This window comes from Schistocerca cancellata, chromosome 11, assembly GCF_023864275.1.
Source record: "Schistocerca cancellata isolate TAMUIC-IGC-003103 chromosome 11, iqSchCanc2.1, whole genome shotgun sequence".
NCBI lineage: Eukaryota > Metazoa > Arthropoda > Insecta > Orthoptera > Acrididae > Schistocerca > Schistocerca cancellata.
In genome coordinates this window covers 19,987,445-20,005,630 of record NC_064636.1, presented here as the reverse complement: position 1 = coordinate 20,005,630, position 18,186 = coordinate 19,987,445, and the positions used below count along the sequence as shown (strand labels likewise).

General features: G+C 41.8%; 1 protein-coding gene across 1 annotated transcript in view; it reads right to left on the bottom strand.

The window, feature by feature from the left end:
- Window positions 1-14,179, bottom strand: part of LOC126108840 (forkhead box protein D3-like) — a 78,321-nt gene extending 64,142 nt beyond the window's left edge. The window contains exons 1-2 of the mRNA XM_049914203.1: window positions 14,139-14,179; window positions 350-706 (exon numbers count right to left, since the gene is read on the bottom strand). Coding sequence (XP_049770160.1) covers window positions 350-706; window positions 14,139-14,179 — 398 coding nt within the window. The remainder of the gene's footprint in view (window positions 1-349; window positions 707-14,138) is intronic.
- Window positions 14,180-18,186: the final 4,007 nt, after the last annotated feature.

Below are 18,186 nucleotides of genomic sequence, written 5' to 3'. Positions count from 1 at the left end.
GGGAAACATCTTCCACTGAAAACACTCTCTCTGCACAATAAACATTCTCACTCGACTTACGCAAGACCTAGACAGTAACAAAACTAACAGCTGCAATGCACATGCAACACGGCTGTCCCCACTCCACCACTGCAGGGCCACAGAACGTGCAGTAAAGACTCGAATGTGCAGACAAAGACTCGAATGTGCTGTCACAACCTGTAAGGCGAGACCCGTGATCCTCCCTGCTGCGTGGAGACTTTGCTGATAAACGGTACCGTGGGCAGTGCTGAACTGTGATAGTACATATCTAGGAAGATGTAGTGTATTTTAGTGAAGACATTTAGCACTTTGTTGCAGTCCTACCAACCTGTGAGGTGACTGTGCTATGGCCATAGCAATGAGTGCCTTGTAGGAGAACGGCGGCCTCTTCTCGGCAGTGCTGGCAGAGTCAGTGTTTCCCGTGTGCTGTTCCTCTCCCACTCCAGTGGCAGCATCGCTCGCCGTGGTGCCACCACCGTTTACACCGGTGCTGCTGCCGTCGCCGTTCGCGGTGCCGTCGGATCCGGAGGTCGAAGTGGCGGCCGTGCCCGTCGACACCGTCTCGTCCGGTGCCGGGGCGTCGGCCTCGCAGTGGCCGTCGTCAGTGTGGAGCGAGTTGGCGGCATCCTTGCCAGTGCCGTCAACACTGGAGACTGACAGACTGGGTGTGGGCAGGGGGGCAGAGCTGTTTCAGAATAACACAGACAGTGTTCAGTGGAGTTCTAAGGTTCAGTACATGCTGCCACGGAATACCTCAGACCGGTCACTACAAATAACTACAACAACATAATATATAATAATAGTAGCTACAATAATAATGATCACCACAACACCAGCAGAAGTAATGACCAGCATAAAATCATTAAATCAAACAATTATAGCGGCTATGATAAAATATCAACAAGGTCGATTAAACAGTGTGGTACTGAGTTTGGTGAATTTTTAAGTTATTTGTGTGACCTATTTTTTATTAGTGGAACATTTCCTGAATGGCTGAAATATGCTGAAGTTATGCCTTTGTACAAGAAAGGAGATAAAGAAATACCATCATCAAACTTCTGTCCAGTTTCATTTTTGCCCACACTCTCCAGAATTTTAGAAAAGATAATATACAGTCATCTCCTTAACTTCTTGACCTCAAATAAAATATTTCCGAGGTATATTTTGTGAACTGTCAAATAACAATATCCTTTTAAGCAAATTAGAATATTACAATGTAACAGGAAACTTGCAAAATTGTTCAAATCCTGCGAACGCATTCTACTCCATTGACATATTTCTTAGCAGAACTGACTGATGCTTGTATGCTATTTTTAACATCACCATAATATGAATGTTGCGTACAATATGATTTCTGCACAAATTTTGTGCAGTAATGCAATCCTCGAAAATAAGTGCTGTAAAATGTTTTTTTCTTTTTTATTTTTTTTATTTTTTATTTGATCATGCGTGACTACAATATCCTAAAAATTATCATATGCACCTAAGTGCAGTGAACATTTAATATTTGGTGACAAGTTTCATATACTTTTAAATGTAACACTGCCTAAGTTGTTGTTGTTTTTTTTTTTTTTCTTTCTTTTTTTTTCTCAAGGGAGATTTCATTCGGGCTCTGTGGAAGGTACATTAGCATATCTGTTCTTATGTTGTAAATAGTTATTGCGTATTCTGGTTATCTGACGTGTTCGACATCCCAGAGGATCTCCTCACTACGGATCAGTTGGAACAAAAAGTAAATCTGATCTAAAGGTATAAGACGCTCTATACTGGTTACAGGAAGATGTTCAAATGGAAGTATGAAGAATACTTGGAACTGAGGCCAAAATGAATGAGTTACTACAAGACTGTAAAATGACTGGGAAACTTCAGCAGAGGCAGGGGAAAATACGGTGTTCTCCCCAAAATCATGGAGTGATTAAAAATTAGATTTTTTTCACCCACTGAGCAGAGTAATACATTACCTGACCAATCCTGGACGTATCTGAAAAAAACTGCGAGTCAAATGAATGAAACTTGCACTTGAAGCAGTGTGGGCACTCCGAAGTACATGCTGTAAGACTTGACGGGTAATATATCACTTTGAAGAAAGTAGTGTGTTACTCCCTCTGTCTCTCTATCCGATGAAGAGCAGTCGTGGCCTCGAGCAAACTGTTTTGTTATTTACAAGTATGTGTTTGTTTTGGGCCACATACTGCGTGGGAAATTTTGTTTCTTTTCTGCATGTTGTGAGAGCAAAAGTGCATGCAGCATATCTGCAAGGCTGGAGCAAAGAGCAACTGGGTTCCTGCCATACGGAGACACCTGATTGTGGGGCCAGTTATTCCGTGAAAATGTCAACCCGCTTCAGAGATCTGCTGTGTACCACAGCACCTTGACATGAAAAATAATGGTCACGATGCCACTTGTTAAGGGACACTCATAGCAGACAGACAGAGCAAAACGAAAAGGGCATATACGAGGGTTGGAACTTAAATAGTGACAACTATTTATTCACAACCGATACAAAAGTGTTACGTATTTGCATCTGTTACTGTCCTTCAAAGTAGTCACCAGTGTTGCGTAGAACCCTTTGCCAGCGATGTGGAAGGCATAGTATACCGTTAGCAGAGCCTGTTCTGTTGACGGTGTGAGTGGAGCGGCCTAAAGTTATGGTGATTATGAAGGAACCACCCTGACAATGCCAGTAGCAATTTAGGGAAATCACGAAAAACCTAAATCTGCTCGGCCAGACACAGGTCTGAACCATTCTCAAATGTTGATGGTGTTAGGACAGCAACCAGCCACAAATTTACTTTCAATTCCTTTATTCAAAGGATACCATTACCATTGTGATTCATCCTTAGATGGTTTACACGCTTTCTTTATGATATGTGGTGTGTTTTTACAGATTAATTGTTGTGAAACGTCGGTTTCGAGTGTTTGTTTTCATAACATTCGTCCAACAGATGTAAATGCATTATCACTGCATCCTCGTTGTTGCACACGTAAATAGTTCTCACTGAACACTTCAGATTTGTCGCTGAGATCATTTCTACCACGCACCACATGTTTTGATACATACAAAGAGCTCTTTGTATGCGGCTGGTTGCTGTCCTAACATCATCAACATTTGTCTTCAAACAACAGCCACGGTCTCCATCATGTCATCATATGACCAAATTGCATGAACCATTGTCCTCCCGAATGTATATGTTCGAGAGCCTGCCAATTCAGTTTCTTCGTAATCTCTGTAATACTCTCCCATGGATTAAAAAGCCTGTGGCCATTTGTGCTGCCCTTGCCTGTATACGTTCAATATCCGCTGTTAGTCAAACCTCGTACGACTCCTGCACACTTGAGCAATATTCTAGACTGGGTTGCACAAAGGATTTGTAATCAGTCTCCTTTGTTGACTTATTGCATTTGCCCAGTATTCTACCAATAAACTGAATTCTACAACCTGCTTTACCCACAATTGAAGAGATGATTTCATTTTGTGTCCCAATGAAGTGTTACTCCACACTATTTTTTATGAATTGGTCAATTTCGACAGTCACTCATTGATATTGTAGTCATAGGATACTACGTTTTTTCGTTTTGTGAAGCACACAATCTTTGCCCTACTTTGAAATCTTATCAATATATGATGGAAGATTTATGCAGCTTCTCTCGGACAGTACTTCATTATAGATAACTGCACCATCTGCAGAAAGACTGAGGTTACTATTAATATGGTCTCCATGGTCATTAATAGAGAGCATGAACAGTAAAGGTCCCAACAAACTTGCCTGGTGTACACCCAAAGTTACTTCTACATCGCCTGATGATTCTCCATCTGAGATAACATGCTGTGTCTTCCCTACTATGAAGTCTTCAATCCTGTCAAAAATTTGACCACTGCCCCATATCATCAATTTTTGACAATAAGTGCAGGTGTGCTACTGACAAGGGAACCTCCCCATTGCACCCCCCTCAGATTTAGTTATAAGTTGGCACAGTGGATAGGCCTTGAAAAACTGAACACAGATCAATCGAGAAAACAGGAAGAAGTTGTGTGGAAGTATGAAAAAATAAGCAAAATATACAAACTGTGTAGTCCGTGTGCAAGATAGGCAACATCAAGGATAGTGTGATCTCAGGAACGCCGTGGTCCCGTGGTTAGTGTGAGCAGCTGCGGAACGAGAGGTCCTCGGTTCAAGTTTTCCCTTGAGTGAAGAGTTTACTTTATTTATTTTTGCAAAGTTATGATACGTCCGTTCGTTCATTGACGTCTCTGTTCACTGTAATAAGTTTAGTGTCTGTGTTTTGCGGCCGCACCGCAAAACCGTGCGATTAGTAGACAAAAGGACGTGCCTCTCCAATGGGAACCAAAACCATTTGATTGCAATAGGTCAACCGATTCTTCCACAGGAAAACATATCTGATATATTCTATACGACACTGGTGACGGCATGTGCGTCACACGACAGGAATATGTTGTTGATCCACCTAACTTGTACACTTGGCGAATGGGTAAAAAGATTCTCCTACCTTACTCAATTTAGGTTTTCTTGTGGATGTGATAATCACTCCCAGAAAAGTGTGTTTCGATGTTTGTTTTGGTGTAGCGTCCCCATACTACGGCGCAGTTACCTCGCATCGAGCGGACGGATTGACAGATAATAATTGTCTGAAAATAAAAAATTAAATTTTTCACTCGAGGGAAGACTTGAACCAAGCGCCTCTCGTTCCGCAGCTGCTCACGCTACCCACAGGACCACGGCACTCCTGAGCTCATATTAACCTTGATATTGCCTATCTTGCACATGGACTACTCAGTTTGTATATTTTGCTTATTTTTTTCATAGTTCCACACAACTTCTTCCTGTTTCCTCGATTGATCTGTGTTCAGTTTTTCAAGGCCTATCCACTGTGCCAACTTATAACTAAATCCGAGGGGGGTGCAATGGGGAGGTTCCCTTGTGAGTCAAATGCTTTCTCAAAATTTCTTTGTTTTAGTATTATGTATTTCACAGTATTTTTTTTTTCTTTTCTTTTTTATTTTGCAAAGTTTCCATGTACCAGGAATAAACTTTTTATAATTCACAAAAATGTGAGTTGTATGGCCTATGTTAGTTTCCAGATAATAAGCTCTAATTGTGAAGTCGCTTCTTCCACCGTTTTGGAGAGGCACCGTAGTGTTGGTCACCACATCACGGTGAGAGAAACCATCGGATGTGACTTCAGATCACTGGTGGTGGCAACTGAGCGGATCTGTGACAGCCCTACATTGCATCACAGGCATCCTGCATCCCCACTCTTTAACTCTTGTGCCACAATATCGGGATGCTGGTTTTCAACAGGACAATACTTCTACAAATGTGGCAAATGTCTCTATGAACTGCCTGCATGATGGTGATGTACTACTGTGGCCAGCAAGATCCTCAGATCTGTTCCCAAAAGCAAAAGTGTTGCACAGGGTGAGATGTCAACTGCGTCCCGGTGCCAGTATTCAGAACATTGACGACCACTTACAGCGGTTCAGGACCAGCTCACCTCAGGGGAGGTACAATAGCTTCACGATACGATCCCGGAGTGAATCAGTACACACATCTGTGCCAGATGAGGCTGTCACACTGTCAAGTTCCTCACAAATTTGACTCAATTTTTTTTTCACCAAAATGATGTCACATACCCTCTCAACCCTTGAAGTTTTACATTTCTTCTTCCCTTCTGAATTGTTCACTTTTTGTGTCAGGCAGTATAGTTGGGTAAAGGATTAGGGCTCAAAGGTAGTTTATCCTATAGAAAGACGTTATCTCTATTTTTACATTTTTTATTCCTTTGTTGTAATATTCGGTTTTTCACAGTATTCTTGTAGTATCAGGATTTTCTTTTTTTTTTTTTTTGTAATATTTGTAAGTACCATATCCAAACAATTAGTATATTCACTTTTTACTGTACACCAAATGCAAATTGCATAAGGGTTTGGAGTAATAGGCTGCAATTGTGAAGATCAAATGACTAAATACATCTCCAGAACTTTCAAAGGAAAATTCTGTTTTCAAGTCAGAAGCTGAAGATGCACTTGTTTTGTAAACAGTCAACTGACTTCAGTCAACTGTGGATATCATAACACAATTACCCAGGGGCATTTTTCTTTCACATAAAGTTCTCCTCCCTATATTCTCTTAGTGTGCCTTCTTTTTGTTCCTGGGTCAAGATTCTAGCACATTTCCTCAGTTTTTCTTTAAGACCCATACAGTTTTTTATTTTGGTTCTGAGTTATTCTGTTTTGAAAGTTGTCTCCAGTTATTTTCCTCTTTCATAAGTCTTTATGAGTAACTGTGATGCATAGATTTTGTTATTATTATTATTATTATTATTATTGTTATATTGGATGAGTCTTTTAGTGGATACATTGTCATCCATTCTTTACACACGTCCTCAGAAACTCAATAGCCTTCTTTGGATTGTGTGTGACAGTTTAGGAATTTATTTTAGACTCCTTTGTTCCTTCCTAATTATCATCTCTAGTGGGTTCCAGAATTTTTTGAAGTATCCTTTTCTCTCTATTATTTGTATTTCTCTTACTTTAGTATGACAATGCATTGTGCTGCCTACAGCACTTTTACAGCTGTTTCATTTTGTCTAATTTTTACATTGAGGAAGACCTTCTTTTTGTTGAAAATGTAAGTGAGGAATCTATCTGCCATTGACAACTTCTGGAATATGGCTTTGTTTGCTTCTCTGGTCAGTCCTTTGGTTCGACTGATTTTTTTTTTTCTGAGACATTTAAATCTCATACTTTCCCAGAATACGTTTTCAATGATTTGGGGGCAGACACAACACTTGTCATTTATTTTGTATTGGATGTTGAGATTTGTAGGTCTGCTTTCTCTGATACATTTGATATCTTTTCCAAAGACTGCACGGCCATCTGCAAAGGCTACACATTTGATTATTATTATTTATTTATACAGGGTGAACAAAATACAACTGGCTCGGAAAATATTTATAATACCGATAACGGAACTGACCCTCATTAAAGAGTAGGAGAACTGCCCGTCACAAAAAATGTTCGAATTCGTGCATTCGATGCACTGATCGACTGCCGTGGTGCACAGTGTTGGGTGAGCAGAGGACAGTCGCCAGAGGCAGTTCTCTCTCCTGACCACACTGACTGCCTGATCTCTCAGTCTGATTTTTAACTATGGGGTAAACTGAAATGTCAGGTGTACTCAAATAATACTCCAACACTAGAAGAACTACATCGGAACACTAAAAACGCTAATCGTTTGATAAATCGGCACAGTACTGCAGTGACGTCAGAGATGACCATTCCGAGCAACTTCTGCAGTGTTCGTGAGCAACAGTCGACCCGACATGTGTTTTGTGGCAAATACACAGCCCGAAAAAAAGGGGACATCATTTTAGACGTTTCCAATTTGCTCAAAATTTATTGTTGCAACAGTGCATAGGGAACACACGAAATTATTGTGTGTACAGATCAGTGGCACAACCAGTTCTGAGGATCAGGTGTCGACCTATGCCGAAACACCTACACTAATAGACGGCGTGCCCTCCACGCGCAGGCACTCGCTGCGGCACCCAGTCAGTTGTACAGTTTGTGAACACTGTGCTGGGATGTGTCACACCACACCAGCTAAACACACGCACACAGTACTGTAAGACTTATTGCTCGACGAGTTGCACGAGTCACTTCTCACTTCGTTACACCCCACACGTGCTCGACTGGACACGAGTCTGGAAATCGTGCTGGCCGTAGCAGTTGCTGTTCGTCTTATATAGAGTTGGTCGAGTTTCACGGGCAGCGTGCAGATGAGCATTATTCAGTTGGAACGACAGTAAAAAAAGACGGATCTAACAACGTAAATAAGTTATACACAACTGCAACCAGTCACTTTTTTTCAATAATAATGCTTTATTACATTAACCGGTTTTCGAACCCTTTCAGGTTCATCTTCAGATGATTTCGGGAGGATCCGGGAAGTTACATCATTACTGGTAGTAGCATAATGCTGGGTGCTGGTTTGTGACAGTATAGGCGGCTTTTTTCGTATCTGTCTGCCTCCATTTTTGTGTCCTGAACACTTTCACACGAACTATATTAGTCCACACTTTAACAGTGACACTTTACCAGCATCCAGTTCGTGTGAAAGTGTTCAGGACACAAAAATGGAGGCAGACAGATACGAAAAAAGCCGCCTATACTGTCACAAACCAGCACCCAGCATTACGCTACTACCAGTAATGATGTAACTTCCCGGATCCTCCCGAAATCATCTGAAGATGAACCTGAAAGGGTTCGAAAACCGGTTAATGTAATAAAGCATTATTATTGAAAAAAGTGACTGGTTGCAGTTGTGTATAACTTATTTACATTAATATACAGTCACGGTTCTAAAATATCCATAATGGATAAGCATAATAAGGATCTAACAACATTTTGCAAGTACTTAGTGCCAGTCAGTGTCCCCTCCAAAAACATCAAAGATGAACGAGAATTGTAGCTTATACGGTCTGGTGAGGAGCCAGTGTGTGTGGAACTATGAGACAGCACTCATTGTACGTGCAGACAACCGACACTTGTGTGCAGGTAGAATCTCCTCACATCACTGAAGTTTGTGGCACACCATTCCAACTTCCAAGTGATCATTTGACGGCACCAGTCCAGCCGTGCCTGTCGATGCTGTGGTGTGAGTGGAAGTTGGGCTAGAGGTGTGTCTGCCCATAGTTCCACAGCTAATAACCAGTTCGCAACAGTTGGTGTTGACATGACTGGGCTCACAATCCCTTATGTCTGCTGTGGCAGCTGTACGATCGACCACTATAGTTCAATTCTTTTATCTTGGCGGTTCGCGCATGCCCGCCCAGATGCGGGAGATTGCTGCGTTGCCAGTTGTACGCGCCTAGAGAAGCAGCGCCATAGTATAGTATAGTTGGCAAACTTAACGTTTAGGGGGGGAGCACGAAGTTTATGAAGTAAAGCCACCACAGCCGCATTAACCCTTTCGCTGCTACAAAGACATGCTCTCCGCATTCCGCGATGTGCGCGATTTTGTCATCACTGCACTGCTCGCCTGTTTGCAGACATGTGGTGTTCCGACTGCTTTGACACAATTATCCTTCGATTTCATAAAAACTATTTGGCCCAAAAATTTGATTTTTACACATCTTCTTGACTTCCCAGGCATACCAATTTTTTTTCAGGCAGTGTATTTCCTTGGTCATTTCCACTTTGCCTACACTGTACTAAGTTTTTCTTTTTGTGACTACCTTCATGGTGGCAGCCTGTTTGTTCGAGTACAGGGTTATTACAAATGATTGAAGCAATTTCACAGCTCTACAATAACTTTATTATTTGAGATATTTTCACAATGCTTTGCACACACATACAAAAAGTCAAAAAGTTTTTTTAGGCATTCACAAATGTTCGATATGTGCCCCTTTAGTGATTCGGCAGACATCAAGCCGATAATCAAGTTCCTCCCACACTCGGCGCAGCATGTCCCCATCAATGAGTTCGAAAGTATCGTTGATGCGAGCTGGCAGTTCTGGCACATTTCTTGGTAGAGGAGGTTTAAACACTGAATCTTTCACATAACCCCACAGAAAGAAATCGCACGGGGTTAAGTTGGGGAGCGTGGAGGCCATGACAGGAATTGCTGATCGTGATCTCCACCATGACCGATCCATCGGTTTTCCAATCTCCTGTTTAAGAAATGCCGAACATCACGATGGAAGTGCGGTGGAGCACCATCCTGTTCAAAGATGAAGTCGGCGCTGTCGGTCTCCAGTTGTGGCATGAGCCAGATACACGTGTCCTGTAACTTTTTTTTCGCAGAAGAAAAAGGGGCCGTAAACTTTAAACCGTGAGATTGCACAAAACATGTTAACTTTTGGTGAATTGCGGATTTGCTGCACGAATGCGTGAGGATTCTCTACCGCCCAGATTCGCACATTGTGTCTGTTCACTTCACCATTAAGAAAAAATGTTGCTTCATCGCTGAAAACAAGTTTCGCACTGAACGCATCCTCTTCCGTGAGCTGTTGCAACCGTGCCGAAAATTCAAAGTGTTTGACTTTGTCATCGGGTGTCAGGGCTTGTAGCAATTGTAAACGGTAAGGCTTCTGTTTCAGCCTTTTCCGTAAGATTTTCCAAACCGTCAGCTGTGGTACGTTTAGCTCCCTGCTTGCTTTATTCGCCGACTTCCGCGGGCTACGCGTGAAACTTGCCCGCACGCGTTCGACCGTTTCTTCGCTCACTGCAGACCGACCCGTTGATTTCCCCTTACAGAGGCATCCACAAGCCTTAAACTGCACATACCATCGCCGAATGGAGTTAGCAGTTGGTGGATCTTTGTTGAACTTCGTCCTGAAGTGTCGTTGCACTGTTATGACTGACTGATGTGAGTGCATTTCAAGCACGACATACGCTTTCTCGGCTCCTGTCGCCATTTTATCTCACTGCGCTCTCGAGCGCTCTGGCGGCAGAAACCTGAAGTGCGGCTTCAGCCGAACAAAACTTTATGAGTTTTTCTACGTATCTGTAGTGTGTCGTAACCATATGTCAATGAATGGAGCTACAGTGAACTTATGAAATCGCTTCAATCATTTGTAATAGCCCTGTATATGACAGTGATTCAAAAACTAGTTTAAAAAAAAAGTTCATCAAAGTAGGGACTTAAAAATGTATAGTCGTAGGAAAGTCAACCGATAAATTGCTTCCACTCTAAGTGTATCTCACAAAGAAGCCATGAACGTAAAATCAGAGAGATTCAAGATCACAAGGGGACTCCAGCAATCGTCATCCCGCACGCTATTTGTGACTGAAACATGAAATGTGGGGAGTGACAAAGGTACACAAAAAAGTCTCCATGACACACTGCAACATGACTTCTGGTATGTAGGTGTAGATGTAAGTAGCTCAGTGTGGACCAGACAGGTTTCTACCTCCTAGACAGGTGAATGAAAAAATACTGTTTGATTACTTTTTATTAGAAAACAGATTAGTTCCATTGTTTTTTGAGCACAGAATCCCCATCTGATCCCAGTTTTTTTCCCCCTACCACATATAGCCCCCCCCCCCCCCCATGAACCATGGACCTTGTCGTTGGTGGGGAGGCTTGCGTGCCTCAGTGATACAGATAGCCGTACCATAGGTGCAACCACAACATAGGGGTATCTGTTGAGAGGCCAGACAAACGTGTGGTTCCTGAAGAGGGGCAGCAGCCTTTTAAGTAGTTGCAGGGGCAACAGTCTGGATGATTGACTGATCTGGCCTTGTAACACTAACCAAAACGGCCTTGCTGTTCTGGTACTGCAAACGGCTGAAAGCAAGGGGAAACTACGGCCAAAATTTTTCCCGAGGGCATGCAGCTTTACTGTACGGTTAAATGATGATGGCGTCCTCTTGGGTAAAACATTCCGGAGGTAAAATAGTCCCCCATTCGGCTCTCCGGGCGGGGGCTACTCAAGAGGATGTCGTTATCAGGAGAAAGAAAACTGGCGTTCTACGGATCGGAGCGTGGAATGTCAGATCCTTTAATCGGGCAGGTAGGTTAGAAAATGTAAAAAGGGAAATGGGTAGGTTAAAGTTAGATATAGTGGGAATTAGTGAAGTTCGGTGGCAGGAGGAACAAGACTTCTGGTCAGGTGACTACAGGGTTATAAACACAAAATCAAATAGGGGTAATGCAGGAGTAGGTTTAATAATGAATAGGAAAATAGCAATGCGGGTAAGCTACTACAAACAGCATAGTGAACGCATTATTGTGGCCAAGATAGATACGAAGCCCACGCCTACTACAGTAGTACAAGTTTATATGCCAACTAGCTCTGCAGATGATGAAGAAATTGGTGAAATGTATGATGAGATAAAAGAAATTATTCAGGTAGAGAAGGGAGACAAAAATTTGATAGTCATGGGTGACTGGAATTCGAGAGTAGGAAAAGGGAGAGAAGGAAACACAGTAGGTGAATATGGATTGGGGCTAAGAAATGAAAGAGGAAGCCGCCTGGTAGAATTTAGCACAGAGCACAACTTAATCATAGCTAACACTTGGTTCAAGAATCATGAAAGAAGGTTGTATACAAGGAAGAATCCTGGAGATACTAAAAGGTATCAGATTGATTATATAATGCTAAGACAGAGATTTAGGAACCAGGTTTTAAATTGTAAGACATTTCCAGGGGCAGTTGTGGACAATCTATTGGTTATGAACTGTAGATTAAAACTGAAGAAACTGCAAAAAGGTGGAAATTTAAGGAGATGGGAACTGGATAAACTGAAAGAACCAGAGGTTGCACAGAGTTTCAGGGAGACCATAAGGGAACAATTGACAGGAATGGAGGAAAGAAATACAGTAGAAGAAGAATGGGTAGTTTTGAGGGATGAAGTAGTGAAGGCAGCAGAGGATCAAGTAGGTAAAAAGACGAGGGCTAGTAGAAATCTGTGGGTAATAGAAGAAATATTGAATTTAATTGATGAAAGGAGAATATATAAAAATGCAGTAAATGAAGTAGGCAAAAAGGAAAACAAACGCCTCAAAAATGAGATCGACAGAAAGCAGGTGATGACAGATGTGGAAATTATCGAACTATCAGTTTAATAAGTCACAGCTGCAAAATATTAACGCGAATTATTTACAGACGAATGGAAAAGCTGGTAGAAGCTGACCTCGGGGTAGATCAGTTTGGATTCTGTAGAAATGTTGGAACACGTGAGGCAATACTGACCATGCGACTTATCTTAGAAGAAAGATTAAGGAAAGGCAAACCTACATTTCTAGCATTTGTGGACTTAGAGAAAGCTTTTGACAATGGTGACTGGAATACTCTCTTTCAAATTCTGAAGGTGGCAGGGGTAAAATGCAGGGAGTGAAAGGCTATTTACAATTTGTACAGAAAGCAGATGGCAGTTATAAGAGTCGAGGGGCATGAAAGGGAAGGAGCGGTTGGGAAGGAAGTGAGACAGGGTTGTAGCCTCTCCCCGATGTTATTCAATCTGTATATTGAGCAAGCAATAAAGGAAACAAAAGAAAAGTTCGGAGTAGGTATTAAAATCCATGGAGAAGAAATAAAAACTTTCAGGTTCACCGATGACATTGTAATTCTGTCAGAGACAGGAAAGGACTCAGAAGAGCAGTGGAACGGAATGGACAGTGTCTTGAAAGGAGAGTATAAGATGAACATCAACAAAAGCATAACGAGGATAATGGAATGTAGTCAAATTAAGTCGGGTGATGCTGAGGGAATTAGATTAGGAAATGAGACACTTAAAGCAGTAAAGGAGTTTTGGAATTTGGGGAGCAAAATAACTGATGATGGTCGAAGTAGAGAAGATATAAAATGTAGACTGGCAATGGCAAGGAAAGTGTTTCTGGAGAAGAGAAATTTGTTAACGTCGAGTATAGATTTAAGTGTAAGGAAGTCGTTTCTGAAAGTATTTGTATGGAGTGTAGCCAGGTATGGACGTGAAACGTGGATAATAAATAGTTTAGACAAGAAGAGAATAGAAGCTTTTGAAATGTGGTGCTACAGAAGAATGCTGAAGATTAGATGGGTAGATCACATAAATAATGAGGAGGTATTGAATAGGATTGGGGAGGAGAGAAGTTTGTGGCACAAGTTGACTAGAAGCAGGGATCGGTTGGTAGGACATGTTGTGAGGCATCAAGGGATCACCAATTTAGTACTGGAGGGCAGCGTGGAGGGTAATAATCGTAGAGGGAGACCAAGAGATGAATACACTAAGCAGATTCAGAAGGATGTAGGGTGCATTAGGTACTGGGAGATGAAGAAGCTAGCACAGGATAGAGTAGCATGGAGAGATGCATCAAACCAGTCTCAGGACTGAAGATCACAACAACAACAACCACATATAGTATCATCCACACCTGCACCTACATTACACGAGCCACTATACGGTGTGTCATAGTGGCTGCTTGTGCTACCAATACGTCTTCAACTGATCCTCGTAATGTCGATACGATAGTTATCGTGAGCGAGAAAGGGAAAAACTTAAAAACTAAAGGAGAGGCAGGCATCTATGAAATCTCTTAATAAGTTTATACATTTGATGGGTACAGCCACTTGCTGGGTGGAAAAAATTTCATCCACTGACTGAAGCTTACCGCAGGATGAGAGAGCTGATTATCAACTCCAGCAAAGTCATGGTCCCCCTAATAACCAGGTAGAATAGAAGTTGCACTCTTGGAGGTTACGAACAACTTTAAATAAACTGAAAGTAATGTAAGTCACTAAAGAAATTTGATTTCATCTCTTTATTTCATTATTATTATTTTTGTTATTGGTATTATTTTGTCTTCTGTTTGGTTTGATGTGGCCCTGCACAAGCTCCTCATCTGGGCGAACCTCTTATTGTCAGAGCAGCACTTCCAGCCTATGTACTCAATTATTTGCTGGATGTATCCCAGTCTCTGCTTTCCCTTGCAGCAATGAATAAAATCTTCCACACTGGCTGTTAAAATACTTTTATTAAAAAGTCACGACTGGTTTCCCATCGGCAGAGTTGGATCTTCGGGTGGTCTGTATAAGAAATTGAAACCATTAGAGAATTACAACGGTTTTAAAAACAGATCTACCATAAAGTGCCATCTATCAATGAGAGCCGAGTACTTACAAGTATATTCTTTTAAACGGTCATGGTGCAGTGAAGTAAAGAAAATAGTTCTGGCCTATTTTGTCCCAAACAATAATGGCGTAAAATTCAGGCATAGAGTAGATAAAATTTGGGATAACTTAAAATATATAGCCAGACAGGAAGAAGCTTTGAGGTCCGTTTTAGAGAACATAGGAAAAACTCGGACTCGAGGTCAACTTTAAGTGCCCGTTCACGTGAAACAGGTCATTTGGTTACTAGCTTTCACTCAAATTTGCTTGTGCTGCACTGTGAAAAGGGTAGATAATAGTCAGCCCACCTATCTATTACTTCCATACACAACACTGTTCTTCTTCGTTCTGATTTTGTTTTCATAAGACTTCATTCTATTTAGTTTTATAGTCACTTAATGTAACTGGCTTTCCAAAAAACACCTCTTCATGTGCCTTGCAATAATATGGGTACACTAGATGCTTTGCTGGTTCTAAAAATAGTGCAATTTAGTATTCAAAAACTTCATGTTATTAGTCAGGTTTTTTCCAGAGGCACATTAACTCGTGTTTTAATGTCTTTAACCATTTTTAACTATAAATGTTTTTAAAAAAGAAGTTTGCAATGACAATATAACTTGTAAAGGCAATCCCCACCTCTCTTGTCACAGACAGCACCAGTTCAGTGTCGGACTCGCATTAGCGCCACCTCGCTTGAAACGACGAGCCGTAGGTACAGTTTATGCTGGTGCTGTGTGCTCTCCTCTCATCTCTATGACATAGTGAGGCTTTAAAAGCTACATTATATTCCTCTGTCAGAGTTAAGGCATGCTAATATGGTGTTTTTAGTTGGACACCACAACTACACTGCAGTCAGAAATTTAAAGAATTTTATCTGACTTTAATCTCACTTATAGGTGCAGTGCAGTGCCAGTCATAAATAACTGCTTTTAGTATGCTATCAATTTGATCTTGATGACAAATGATGTGACTAAGATCATAGCATTCACTTTGCTGCGCTGTGACTGTTAAAAAAATAAACTTGTTAGTACTCGGCTCTCACTGATATATGAATTTTTGTGGTATGACACATTTATTTTTAAAATCATTGTAATTCTGTAATGTTTCAATTTCTTGTACAGATCACCTGAAGGTGCATCCTTATTGATGCAAAACAGGTTATGACTTTTCAATAAAAGTATTTTAACAGCCAATGTGGGAGATTTTATTCGTCATGTGCAACTTTAGCTGCGGTTGCCAGACTTCTAAAAAAATACGTTCCCCTACAGTTTTTACCCTCGTGCAGATTCCTCTAGTACCACAGATGTTTTCGCACCATGTCTTGACGCAAGTTCCCTCACTCAGTTGCTTCTCCACAGCAGTGTTTTCCACATGTACTTGACCTCACCAATTCTGTGAATAGCCGCCTCATTTCTTATCTTATTGCTCACCTAATTTTTGACATCCTTCCACATCACAACCTCTCAAATACTTTGATTCTCATCTTTTCTTGATTTCCCGCAGTCCGTAATTCGCTAACATGCAAGGCTGATCTCTAAATGTACATTCGTGGCAATTTCTTCCTAAAATTAAGGTGTAAATTTCATACTAGTAGGCTTCCTTTTGCCAGGAATGCCCTTTTTGGTGCCTTTTCATGTCCTGCCTTCAGATTTGAGCTCTAGAGTAGTTACAATGTGACAGTGTCTGGTGGAGATGCTGGGTACTTCACAACATTTACATCACTGTGTTATGTTTCCTACACCACAAACAGGAGCTGGAATACAAATATTACATCATCCTAAGATCCGAAAATTTAGGAATCAGATTTTTTTTTTAAAGAAGAAGAAGAAGAAGAAAGCTGTAATGCTGTGAGTCAGTTGTACATCAGACATCCATCTGTGTTTTTCAGAGACGCCAGTAAGAACCGGAAAAAAATGGCTGCAAGTATTCGACTGACTTGCTACTAATTGTACCTGGGCAGCACAGTCCAGCAATGATTTGAGAACAATGAGGAGAAGCTTGATCACTGGAACAGCTTCACGGTTGAAAAGAAGAAGGCAACAATGAACAATAAGTCCACGCAGAAGAAAAACAAGAGAAGAAAAGGACCTACCACCACGGGGACATGATATCGCCTTATACACCAGATGTTTTCAGGCTATGACGCATTGTCAGTCCAAATACAATGGCAGAAAAAAACTGAAACACCAAAAACTTATTATGTAGAGTAATGAAAATACATTTGTCTAGATAACATATTTAAGTGTTTAGTATTGCAGGATCACAGGTTAATATAAGTGCGAAATAAGCCATCGGAAATGTGAAATGCTGTTAGGTTAATAACCAGTGTAACCACCAGAATGCTGAACGCAAACGTGCAGGCATCGTGTTGTACAGGTGCTGCATGTCAGTCCTTGAGAGGGAGTTCCGTGCCCGTTGCACTCGGTCGGTCAGTACAGGGACAGCTAATGCCGCACACGACCGACAGAGTTGTCATTCGACGACGTCCCACACGTGCTCAATTGCAGAAAGATCTGGCAATCGAGCAGGCCGAGGTGACGTGTCGATACTCTGCAGAGGATGTCTCGTTACAACAGAGACGTGTGGGCGATCGTTATCCTGTCGGAAAACACCAGCTGGAGTGCCGTTCATAATGGCAGCACAGCAGGTCGAATCACCAGGTTACCGTACAAATGTGCAGACAAGTTACGTAGGACGACCACGACAGTGCTCCTGCTGTTATACGATACCACACCTCCGACCGTAACTCTGCGTGTAGGTCCAGTGCGTGTAGAACGCAGACAGGTCGGTTGCAGGCCCTAAACCGGCCTCCTCCTAACCGACACACGGCCATCACCGACACCGAGGCAGAACCGGCTCTCGTTAGAAAAAACAACAGTCCTCCACCCTGCACTCCGACAAGCTCTAGCTCGACACCGCTGAACTCGCAAATGGTGGCATTTTGGTGTCGCTGGAATGCACAATGCAAGTTGACTGGCTCAAAGCTGTCCTTGAAGTAACAGATTTGACACAGTTTGTAGTGTCGCTGGGGTGCCAACTGTTGCTCAAATTGCTACTGAAAATGCAGTACGATGCACCAGAGCCGTACACTGAACACGACTGTCTTCCCTCTCACGAGGGAACCTCCCCATCGCACCCCTGTCAGATTTAGTTACAAGTTGGCACAGTGGATAGGCCTTGAAAAACTGAACACAGATCAATCGAGAAAACAGGAAGAAGTTGTGTGGAACTATGAAAAAAATAAGCAAAATATACAAACTGAGTAGTCCATGTGCAAGATAGGCAACATCGAGGATAGTGTGAACTCGGGAGCGCCGTGGTCACGTGGGTAGTGTGAGCAGCTGCGGAAAGAAAGGTCCTTGGTTCAAGTCTTCCCTAGAGTGAAAATTTTTTTCCTTTATTTTTCCAAAGTTATGATCTGTCCGTTCGTTCATTGACGTTTCCGTTCACTGTAATAAGTTTAGTGTCTGTGTTTTGCAACTGCACCGCAAAACCGTGCGATTAGTAGACGAAAGGACGTGCCTCTCCAATGGGAACCGAAAACATTTG